The sequence below is a fragment of the Dermacentor andersoni genome, chromosome 1 (genome assembly GCF_023375885.2).
Source record: "Dermacentor andersoni chromosome 1, qqDerAnde1_hic_scaffold, whole genome shotgun sequence".
Taxonomy (NCBI): domain Eukaryota; kingdom Metazoa; phylum Arthropoda; class Arachnida; order Ixodida; family Ixodidae; genus Dermacentor; species Dermacentor andersoni.
Window position 1 is genome coordinate 135,507,910 of NC_092814.1, and position 12,304 is coordinate 135,520,213.

At 42.9% G+C, this 12,304-nt stretch overlaps 1 protein-coding gene across 1 annotated transcript in view; it reads left to right on the forward strand.

Annotated features, from left to right (window-relative positions):
- The window catches only part of LOC126543350 (synaptogenesis protein syg-2-like), a 961,852-nt gene that overhangs the window by 187,975 nt on the left and 761,573 nt on the right, over nucleotides 1-12,304 (forward strand). The window contains exon 2 of the mRNA XM_055062075.1: nucleotides 6,531-6,602. Within this exon, the coding sequence (XP_054918050.1) occupies nucleotides 6,531-6,602 (72 nt within the window). The remainder of the gene's footprint in view (nucleotides 1-6,530; nucleotides 6,603-12,304) is intronic.

The following is a 12,304-nucleotide window of genomic DNA, read 5'->3' on the forward strand; positions in this document are numbered from 1 at the left end:
TCAGTCAACTTTTGTGGGCTCTACCACCATAAAATGCTGCCTACAAATCCACAAAACACGAAAAAAGAATAATATTTCTGCTGTATTAGGCTACGTTGCCGTTGTTGCCTAAAGCGTGATCAACCCTACTATCGCTGGCGTCCTGATTAACGATCTATCTAGTATTCATGGCTTCATTCAACGCCTAAGAAGCTCGTGACGCGTAAACAAGCAGCACATATGGAGGTGCGCGTCATATGTAGAAATCAAAGGTACAAGCACGATCGAGACTGTTATTAGCTGAGTCTCGTAACCCGAGTTAAGGATAAATTTTCCGCGACTTCACTAGCGTTCATCTAGATGCGGTCATCCATTGTTACACTTGGCTTAAGGCCCAATACGTATACGTATCATGCTCTAAACCAAGCGAACAATGGATGTTACGATGAACGATATCCACATTACAAACTTTACTAGTCTCCTCTCTCCTGGGATCCTCATGTTGCTGAGTTTTTGAGGGCGACATAACACTTTCCTCCCTGTGCATAAACCGGATAAATTCTCGACTTGAGAATCTTTCTTTTCTTGGGGCGCGACCGGAGGTCATTGTTCGTAACCCCTGTTCAGTTTCGCCTCACACGATTGGCCTAGGCCGCGCCAACGTCGTTATCCACGCGGCGTGGCCACGTTTTTGGTTACGTCAAAATGACGACACGCTCCTGTAAATCATTTTCAAACCGAACACGTCGTCTGCTAGGAGCAGAACGCGACGAGAGCTGTTCTATTCGAGCGATCACGAGCTCACTACGAGACCGGCTTCGCATGGAAAGTCACGTGGATTGAATTGGATCCAAACGACGTCTACGGTTACGGAGTGGCACGTTCGGATCCAATCCATAGTCTAATTAGCGAAAATCGCGGTTGTAATGGCAGCTTCGGTCGGCGTTGGCGTTTCTCTAGGAGAAAGCAGAGCGGTTAGAGTTGTGAAATGCGTTTGAGGAGATGACAGAAAGCGAATTCTGGCGTCGCTTAAATTTTTATTTTCCCCGAACGATCATTGCGTTGAACAGCTCCCTCCGACTCGCCGAGACCCAGGGACCCAGCCGGAAATTGCGGTGCGACAACACGTTTTTGCGTCTTCAAAAGCGCGCCACTGCTCTCTTCGTTTTTTTTTATTCCGCTGTGCGTGACACCACCTAACAACCATGCAGACAAACTAATAGTAATAAATTGTAGTAGTCATACGTATTACTATTTGAGAATGTGTTCAAGCTTAAGAAGAAAAACTAATTTTTGTTTTTTTTCAAACATTTTATTCATTGGAAGGTGAGGAACATTTGATGTCGTAGTGTATTGTCCCCAAGCAGACGACAAATGAGGTACGTCAACTTCCGGGGAGTTCACCGCTGCTGATTGGCTGCTCTGTCCCTACCATTCTCACACGTTTTGAGGACCACCCACTTTTTGACGTTGCAGCGTCCGAACGCGTTCTGTTCCGAACAAAGATCTCCGATTCTCCCCCCCCCTCCCTATTCTTCTGCCCTCACCGTTTCCTTGTTCTACTAGAATGATCTAGGCCTTGTTTGGCTGTCATTTGTATCTTCTGCGAAGCAGTCTCATCAGCCCCTGTCACTGCCGTCCTTTTCACGAAAATTACTCCATAGGCTGACCGCGATCCGGCGTTAATTCATTGAAGTTTCTTCCGTCTTAATACAAAGCCGCGAAAAAAACAAGTCGGGAGTGGCTATCGCTGATGATTTATGTGAGCAGATATTCAACTAAGCTTTTCTACTCAAGTAGACTCTTCATTTCCAGTCTTCTTTTTTTTATTTTTGCTTATTTCTTTGCTTTTGTATATCTTAGCGATGCATTGCTTTGCTGCTTCCCTTAAATTACCTAAGACTTCACTACAGGGCAACCATCGAGTGGAAAACCGACCCACGAGGAAGGGAAATTGAAACGGGAGGAGCGGGAAAAATGCGGAACACACACACGAAGTTCATACGAGCTAAGCGCATTCCACACTGAGGCTGCTCTTCTTCGTTCACGCCTTTCCCGCTGTCTTTCCTTCGGCTTTTGCTTTTATATCCGCTCCGCAGCCATTGCAGCGCCGATGTATACGGATTCTTGCCTAAGCTCTCTCGCCATGATGTCGGGGACGGTGCGGTGTCTTGATTAGCATTTTTATGCCGCCCAATCTGCGCCTTCTGGTTCGCGGCGTTAAACTCGAACGCGGCGCTGCACAGCCGAGATGATAGCGAAGAAAGCTTGAGCGGATCCTCCTGTACGTGGTTCACGGTGTTCAACGAAAAGAAATGGGCCACACAAAAACGCACTTGAAGCAATCCAAAACAGATTGCCATACTGACGAGCTAGGCTCGTCAGTATGGCGCACGGCTGCTGCCACAGCTGACCAGGACCCATTTCGGGGAAGGGCAAGGAAATCACCGAACAATAATAAGCGCACAAAAAGAAACAACAGCAAATACATCTGTGCACCGTTTCAGCAGAGTCACTAGGACAGCGAAATTCTGGAAAGGAAAAAGAGCTTTCACGTTAGAGTCGCGATAGTGGTCAGTCGTTGCTGCAGGGAGCTACGACACCGCACTGCGTGACGCTTAACGTTAGTAGCTATTACACAGATGATGTTTTCAGTGTAAAAACGTAAGCACCATAATTTTTTTAAACCAATTAGACTGCCTAGGATGCTTACAAAAAGATGTGATAAGGGAGTCGTACACTCTTAGTACGGTAACATTTAAGTTAACCTAATAGTTGCGAGTAACTTATAACATAAAGGTTACTCATTTACTAAAGCAACTTAATTTTTGTGTTTTTGCTAATTTCCGTCACGTCTATAGGTTTAATGTGTCGAAGTGTCTATTTTAAAAGTTAATGCGACGCCAAATATCTTGTAACCTTTCGATTTTAACCTATAAAATGTTGTAGTTCGTGGCTCAGGGGTCCTATTGTATCGATTCGAAGTTTACTGATTATTGTCTCGTATTGCAATCCTGATATGCTGTTATCAGTTGGGTCTAACATTTACAATATGGCGTGCGGCCGGGGGACTCAGGCAGGTTGGATTAAGTTCAGATTTTGTTGGTACCAGTGGGGATCTTTGATTTCGCAATGTCAAAGAAAGTTTAATCTTGCACGTGCGCATACTTCCTACGGCATCAATTCATTTGTTAATGATCAATAATGCATGCGTGTCATTATAATCTAAAAGCAAGCAACAGAAACACTGAACATACATCGTAGAATATTGTGGCGAACATTGTCGTGGAAAAGACTTCTAAAGGCGAGCGAGCCGCTGAAAAGAAGCCATGACGCCGTGCAGCAGAGACATGTTTGGTGTGATTCGTGGCCGCTGCAACGAGACGCAGTGACAATGTCCGATGCTAAATCCTCTTCAGAAGGACCGTCTGCTGGGCTAGTTGGTCTAGCATTGCAAATTGCAAGTACAGCGCAAAAAATACACATACACATAGAGATGACACAGAAGACGCGGACAAGTGCTACGACCAACTGTTTATTCCAATCGACATACCCTCCGATTGTAAATGTTCTTCGCTTACCTAAGAGTCGTGAAAACCGCTTGTGTTGTGAGTGCTGTAACGAAAGCCGAACACACCAATATATGTGACGTAGGTAAGCAATGCTTCTTGTTCAATAATTTATTTGCTGTTGTGTGTCTGTGTCGTATATTTCACCGTCAATTCATGCTCATGCTTGCGCTACTCAGTTTTATTGAAGCGAACTACTTGCTCGTTTCTATGCACTGTTTCTTTTTTACCTCTGTCAGTCACTGTGTTGGTTATTGCTAAAGCTCAAGTTTATGCTACAGCATTGTGCCAATGTACTCTTATATCAAACGTTACAATGCTAAGAGTGTACGATAGCCTTCTATATTTTTGGGTGCGTAATAAGTAACACCAGGCTTCCTTTTTTTTCATACTTAGCTTTTCAAATTTAACAGTTAGAACTACCTAAACTCTGTGGTGCCCGCGAAGAAGATAATTGTGTTATGCTATCATTACTGGATCACGTACGTCACACAGCTTTAGGACGCAATGTTTCTATCATTATCAAGAGGAAAGAAACTCAGTAATTTCACTGCCCTCGATGTCTCTGAATAAATTGTTTTAATCGTGAGTCAACAGGAAACATACACTATCTTTGTACCTGCCGGTGTTGGCGGTGTTGGTACTGGCATATTGGCGTCATCACAGGTGGTCGTGTCGTCCAGTCCCCCCCATGAAGCGAAACTGCGCTTTTGTGGCCATGTGCCTGCAAGAGTACTTCAGCCAAAGTCCCAGCATTTCATATTTTGAAAATGGTCGTTCCGCTAAGAAACTAAAGAGTGCACGCTGAGAATTTTGTTGACCGTAGACAGAGGAGCAGTGGCCCAGAAGGCGCGCTATCGTTTCTTCACGTCGGCGAAATTGCGTGTGGCGCTGTTGGTCACTCCGATGGAAAATGCGTTCGTAAATGTTGAGACCCAACATGGTACGCAATTGTTTCGCGACGGGGTAATCGGCGTAGCAGGCTAAGAGTAACGGTCGAGAGAACTTGAGGAAGGCTTAGCTCCGTGCCACTTATCATGAAAGCTGGTTTTTAATAAAAGTTGATTGTGAAAACGTGTCCCTCGACGCAGCAAATTCTATTACGTACCACTTTCATTCATTGTCGAACGTATACATGTTGCCTGTAATTTTTTTTTTAACTGTATACCTATGAACGATGTCTTGAATATATGATCTGGTTGCTTTTTACATTTCGTGCATATTTTTCAATGAAATTTATTTTAGCTGCGACAAAGAATACACTGCTGCGTTATCACATCGTTTTATCTGCTTTTATGACGCCCGCTTTAATTCGTTGTCGAATCAGTGAATATATGGTGTTTATATTTTCTTTTTGACATGACATGTTCGTATTCATGCTATCCCAGTTTCTGGGATCTACCTTCCAAGATATCTTGTTTTGCATGTTGTAGTGTCCTAACTGCTGTGCTTATTACCACATTTTTTTGACGATGCAGTGTTTCCACCTGTTTGCTGCTTGCTCACGGTGGCCGGAGCTCCGTGAAGTTCCTATAATGCAGCTTTTTTTCCGGTCGCCATTTTTTTTTTCACAAGTTTTTTCACATTCTGTACTTTCTTTTTGTGGTGAAACATAAACAACTGAACTGAATTGAAATGCACGGGAAATAAGAAATCGTTTCTCTAGGCAGGCACTGTACAATTTGATTAGGTTTGTTGCGTTTAAAAGAAAAAGTTAGAATCTAGTGACTTTTGGTTGCCGATTTTGGTTAAGGTCGTGAATCTTTTAAGAAAAGTTGTTAAAATTGCAAATTTTCAGAAAATGAAACTATGAAGTTTACAACTCTGTAACGCAGCTGTAAAAATTACATCACAATTCTGTAAATTGTACCTAATATTAAATCTAAAGCGGACAAACTAACGTATTATACATGGCTTTCACGCAGACCACCAAGTTCTGAGTAGAAATGTAGCAAAACCCTTGTAAACAATGTAACAGATTTATGTAAAATATAAATTCACAAATCAAATTTGTCCGCTTTAATTGCTGTAATGGATGCAGTTTTCAGAACTGTGATATCAATTCTACCTGCGAAGCTACGAATTTGTAAAATTCGTGCTTCTATTTTTTTTTCAAACGTGCCAATTTTGAAAATTTTATTAAAGAGATGCAGGCACTAAATCGAAATTCCTTGTTTCAACAGTCAATAGAATTTAACTTGTATCTCTCAAATGCAACACATTTCATTAAAATAAGCCAAGTGGTTATCTCAGAAAAGCGTTTCTGCGTTTTACATGCATTTGAACAGGCGGTATGAGAGTTGGGCCCGAGCTAAAGATTCCTCTTACGAGGAAGCTTTAGCTCGACGAATTGGTTGGGCAGCGATCGAGATAAAATGCCATGTCCGTTCTCGACAGCTTGATGGGGAGGGTACCTAATTTCATACAGTAGCTGGAGTGTACACGATGCCTGCCTTAGCTTTGTTAATATTTGATATGGAAAACACACATACATAAACAGAGCGGGAAATAGGGAAGGAGAAGGCTGACAACTGACACCAAGAGGGGCCAAATTTCTTTAGGAAGGAAGAAATGACAGAAAAGACAGGTTATTGTTCGTATTAAAATATTTGTTCTAGAATTTCTTGTCAGTTAACAATAAAACAAGCAATGGAATAAACCAGCAAACGAAAATAAAGCGCTGTCGCAGAAACATAAACGCAGAAACATGTGGAAACTTATGAGCTCCCTCGCTTTGTGAACCTCTGAACTGACCCTGATTATTATCAAGCCAATTGTGGCCTACTAACCACCATTTTCTGCCGCATAGGTGTTTGACCGGAGCCGGTGACGTTGCATGTACTTACCTCTCCCTATACTTTTCTAGTTTATCGCAACTTTCAAATATTGTTGCTCTTCACCAAGTATACCAATTAATATATGCTTTTCAAGTTATGAGCTATTGGTACAAGCTCAAGTAATGCGCGCTATATTTTTTTACAGGGGAACCTGAACCCTACATGAGAGACCAGCCAGTTTCCTGGATGCCGTCGGCGGCAAGATTCAAGCATCCAGGTGGGAGATACTAAGCGTCTATTTCGCGGTCAATTCATCTACTCTTCGTTGTCAAATTTCGTGCGTGCATTTCTCGAAAAAGCTTTTGAAATTTGACCTACCGCAAGAATTTCCCCTGTGTTAGTGAAGGACAGCACTGCTCCACTTAAACAGATTCCTGGCTATGGTGACAAGCGCGAATGCATTGCAAAACCTCCACGACAGTGTTGTAGCACACGCTGAGGTGACCTTTGAAGCCTCTGAGCTTTGTCGTATACACAATTCTGTGGTTAACCACTCTATGAGTCTTAATGTTCGTTCCAAACCTTTGAATAGGAGATGATACCACATTTTTTAAGCGTAAAGTCTTGAATAGGTGACGCTTATGGTTGACAATATGAGCACACCTATATTTACGGCTATAGCTGTCCGTATCAAGCCAACTTTGTTGGATTTATGGTGATGTTTGATGAGTATAAAGCAGACTGTCTTATTATAAGGAAAATCTAAATTTCTTGGTGACCTCAGATTTAGTATCGTTGCTTGAAAATTGTGTGGAGTGACTAGGTGGTCGAGAGTAGCGACTGACATAGAGCAAGTGTTACCAATAGCAATTGTGTTTATTATTATTGGAAAGCGTCTGAATGTATAAGGCAACTGTATATATGCCTAAGTGCAAAAAATATATATATATACATGTAAAAATCAAATTCAGTTTCCGTTTGAGATAGTGCGACAGATGCTTGGCTTGTGCAGTAATTAGAAGTGAATATGTGGAAGGCTTCGACAGTTTCTCTCGTGTGCTGAACGGTTTAATGAAATAGCGCAACAGTTCTTTTGAGTACGCTATTGCACCTGCACGCCTGGAAATCGCCCAAGTCGTCTCTAGGCACTGCAATTTCGCAGCCATAACTCAATTCCGCCTACATTTACGTTCTCTAGCAAAACAGTTCTCGAGGTTGGAACGCGTATCTTGTGCATCGAACACAATTCTTGTGAACTTCTATCACGTCTCCAACGTAAGTAGCGCACCAGATACCATTTATTTGTTTGTAATACAAATAACTTAACAGCAGCATCTCGCGTTGTATTGCATTTTCTTGAGGTAACATCGAAACATAGTTTCAAGCAACCATGAAGGAGAGCAGGTGGCAGAGGTGAAAAACCTGCGCAGTAGGAAGAGGACATCAATGCGGATAGTGGCCATAGACGTACCGCCCGATTCATGGCCAATCCCGCACAGTAGGTTGCGCCAGTTCTCTGAATAGCCAACCATATCCTTGCACCATCATTCAGAGTGCCCATGTGGAATGAAAGTTAGCATGCGACGCGGCCCTGCGGCTCGTAAACGGAGCCGCAACCAGAATGAGGCGAAGAGATAAACTGCTACAGTGGAGCGAACAAGTTGAAGAATCAGGACCCCTACGTGCCTTGGAGTGACAAACAGGACAGTAATTTTTGGTGAGGTTGGATGTGCGACAGTGTCAGGATGACCACGGTGTAGTTTAAAAAAGTCGATACGTGGGAAAGTGGGGGAGGGGAGGCAATAATCTTTGGACATGGGAGAAGCAGCGTACACTACACGACACAACAAGGGAGCGCTTATGTTGTCGTTTCTTCATCTTTTGTGCCGTATATACTGTGCGCTGCTTCTCACTTTCTAAGAAGAAAGCAAGTGGTGAAGGCGCCAGAACCTCGAGCTCTGCCCTCGCGAGGTGGAGGTCGTGCATGTTCCAGCACTTACAGCCCCCTGAGATGTGCCGACAACATCCTGAGATCATGTGGAGCAAAATTGAAATGTCCTGTGCTATTGAGTCGCGGTTCCCCAGTGTGACGGTTTGGTCAACACCACAAAGTATACAGGGTGTTTCACTTAACTTGAGCCAAACGTTAAAAATATGGAAATGCCACGTAGCTGGACCGAATCAAGGTAATGTTGTTTGCCGTTGCTTGGAGATACTCAGACAATATTTTCTGCATTACGTCTAATTACATAATTACTCCTAATTAATGAATTAACTTCTTAAATATTATGTTTAGATTAAACGTGTCAATAAGGAAATTGTCGAGCAACATTAAGAAGTCCCCGATACAGCTTTATTTTGCTCAATACGTGCTAAATAAAAGTGTTTTTCCAAGCATGAAAGAAGCCCCCAAATACACGCAAAGTCCTTTGAGCGGCCAGTTGCGCGACAATTTTTTTTATTCGCAGTCTGGTTTCATGCTTGGAAAAACACCTTTACGTAGCACCTGTTGAGCAACAGAAATATGTATCGGGATTTTTCATGTTGCTCTACAATTTTCTCATTGACGCTTTTCATCTAATTACAATAATTTCGAAGTTGATTAATCAATTAATACTATAATGATATAATAAGGCAGCATACAACAAAAATTATCTCCAAGCGGCGGCAAACAACATTACTTTGGTTCCGTCCAGCTACGTGGCATTAACATATTTTAAAACTTTGGCACAAGTTAAGTGAAACACCCTGTAATAACGACGATTACGTCACATGCGATAGTCTGCATGAGCCCTCGTTGCGTCGTTGCCATGGCTGTAACGTTACTTTAGTTGAGTGCCAAAACCCGGGACTTTTCTTTCAGTGCTGTTACAATTAATAAATCTTCAACGATCTTCAGCGTGTGAATAATTAGTTCCAGTAGGGAAACGTTTTCTTTAGGTTGTTCTTTCTCGTCTGCACCATAATATACTACCGCAAACCACTAATATACACCTCACAAGGAAAACAAGGCGCAGAAAAAGAAGACGAAAAAGAAAAGAAATCCGAGGACACCTAAGCACTTCTTATGGGTTGTGAATGCGAAAGCCTCAACGTCCAACTGAAGGCCGTTGAGCGGTCCTTCGAGCTACGAACTCCTCGCGGGCAAGCGAGTGCGTTGAGACGCTTGGCCAACGCCTCCTAGGCAGCACAAAGCCGGTGGACTTCGATCTGCGACGTCACGCTACTTTGTCCGACTGCCATAGTAAGCCGCGGTTATTTTGACGTCACCGCTTTCGTCACACCAGGCTTGGCAATGGAATTTCGGTGCAAGTAACAAGGTGTCATAAAGCAGAGTGCACAGGCCTGCTATCTAGGAGGCGCTGGTTTAGGCCAGTGGGCAAGACTTCTGAGCGGGGGGGCGTAGGTTTTAAATTCACCAGCACCAATGTTTTTCCTTCAGAATTTGCTGTTTTTTTAAGCATTAATGTATTGATAACGATTGCCGCGGCGAAGTTAGAACGCGCACGAGAGCTTGCACGAAAGAGGAACACGCGGACAACACAGGCTTCCAAGAGTGACATGACGTTGCGGCGATGCCCTCGCCCCTCACGCAACAACTGGCGCGTCAGCGACCTGCAGGTGTTCCCTATCGCCTGTTCTGCTCCGTCGAAGGGCGCACGTGACGTGGCGTCGCAGCCAATGGTAATTTAGATGCCGCTTCGTTGCTACAGACGGCAGCTTTTTCGCTGAGTGGGCCACTAGATGCTATCGCATCAAATAGAAGAAATAATTAGGCAGCGAGAAAGGAGCGGTTTTATAACAAGAACAAGAGTGTGGTGCTTAAAGCGCGAAAATACCCGTGGCATATTTCACGCTGAGCAAAGCGAAAGGCAGTCAACCCGCACACCCTAGCTACCTTTCTGCGAACGAAGCGGGCGGTTACGCTCCTGGGGGTCCTTTTTCTCTTTCCCCTAGCGTCAGTTCGTTTCTCAGAAGCGAGTCGTGGAGGTGACATCGAGGGAGCGCACATCTATTCCACGGGACCAATTTCTCCGCAGAAATTGCCTCGGGGGATTAACCTACGTGCATGCCCATAGTGCTTTTCGCGCTTCAGGCCGTAACAGAAACATAAAGCCCAACACATCAGCCTTCAAGTACACGCGCTCCTCATATTTATGTTCTTTAACATCACACGCGTTGTACTCCAAAAACTTCAACGAATAACTTACATGCCTGGTATATTAACGTCCTTCACGTATAGGCTTTGAGCACTCAATAGATAGGTCAATACCTACTTAGTGAGTACACAAAGCCTATAGGTGAACTGCTCTTGCCCACGCCTCGTCCAAGTGAGGGAGAAGAAAGGGCAAGGCTAGAATATATCAACGAAAAAAGACGTTTCGAAATCTCAACTGACGTGTGAAGGTATTCGTTCATTCGGCAGGTAAGTGGAGAATGAAGCCGTTCTCTAGCACTCAGATATAGTGTAATTTCATAATGGAACATGTAACGCTTTGCTAGTAACGATAGAGTATCCTTTGGAATGCGTTGTGCAAGGCCTGTTTGGCCTTTTTAAGTTGATGAGGCTAGGAGAATACGAATAATAAAAAATTTGACACCGGTGCATGTGTCGCACAACTAAGCACGAAATTATTACTCACATGATTTACAGGCCCCTGTAGTGTATACTCTAAATATTTTACACATTTAGCGGTAAGATAGAATCGTTGGTAGGAACAAATGGTGGTATCTTATTTGTCGAATTTTTCTGGCCAGTAAAAGTGATGATGGCTGGAACAAATGACAAGAAGAGTGCATTTAATAAACATTCAAAGCTATCTTTGTCAATTTCCCCTGTCGCATATGGGTAATCCCAAGCGAAACGTCCCAGACCACAAAAGTGAACATCGCCGATTCTCCGGGCGATGGTCCGAAAAAAAAAGAAGTCAATGTGGGCTAGTTGGTGACTATGTGAATAAGATTTCAGCACAGTATTTTCATCGAAAAAAATATTTTTTTTTTTGGTGACATAGGAGTTCTTTGAAGTTTTCGCGAAGAAGAAAAAGTTGGCTGGAGGTAAGTTTTTTTTTTAAATGATATGTGAAACTAGGTGCAATGACAAATCTTATTTTGGAATATTCTACTGGATTTCTTTTAAGCACACAAACACTTATTTGGCTAACCTCCGCGCTTTTCGCAGTGGCGTTCGTAGCGGCGCCTGGTGTATTGAAATAAATGAACCGTTGATTACCAAGCGTTCTTCTACAAGCAGATCTTTCTGCTTTAAGGATACCTATGAGGAAGCTATGTACAGGTGTTATTCATGATTTATCGCTTATTTACAATAAAAAGAAATGCGCTCCCTGGTGCTACGCTTCGTGGCTATAAAATTACTCGCTAATGCAAATTGTTTTGGTGGAGCTTAGATTGACTGCAGCGCGAACAATGCAGTGGCAGTGGTGGGCGAAGTTATGACCAAAACGGAACGAGAATAGTGTTTTAATAAATCGCTTATTTCTTAGAACATTTCTAAGCAATAATCACCTTCAAAGTGTTCTCTCAGGGACGCACTGTACTTGTCTCGCCACTTTATAGTTGTTCAAAACCTTTCTGGAACCCCTGAAATCGCCTGATTCTCTATGTTTCCGTCCTTTTTCTAATATACAGGGTGTCCCAACTATCAGGCACCAAGATTTAAGCATATGCAAATGTCACGCAGCTTTAGAGAACCAAGGTAATGTTGTTTGCAGTCGCTTGGAGAAATGGTTTTTTTTTCATCCGGCCTAATCAGATAATTACTCACAATTAATTAATCAACTTCTCAAATAATATGATTATAATTAAAATAAATATATTATTATAATTAATTGTCGAGCGACATGAAAAACTCCCGATACAACTTTCTTTTTCTCAATACGTGCTACGCAAAATGTGTTTTTCCGAGCGTGAAAGAAGCCCGCAAATACACGCAAAGTATGTCACATATACCTATCATGC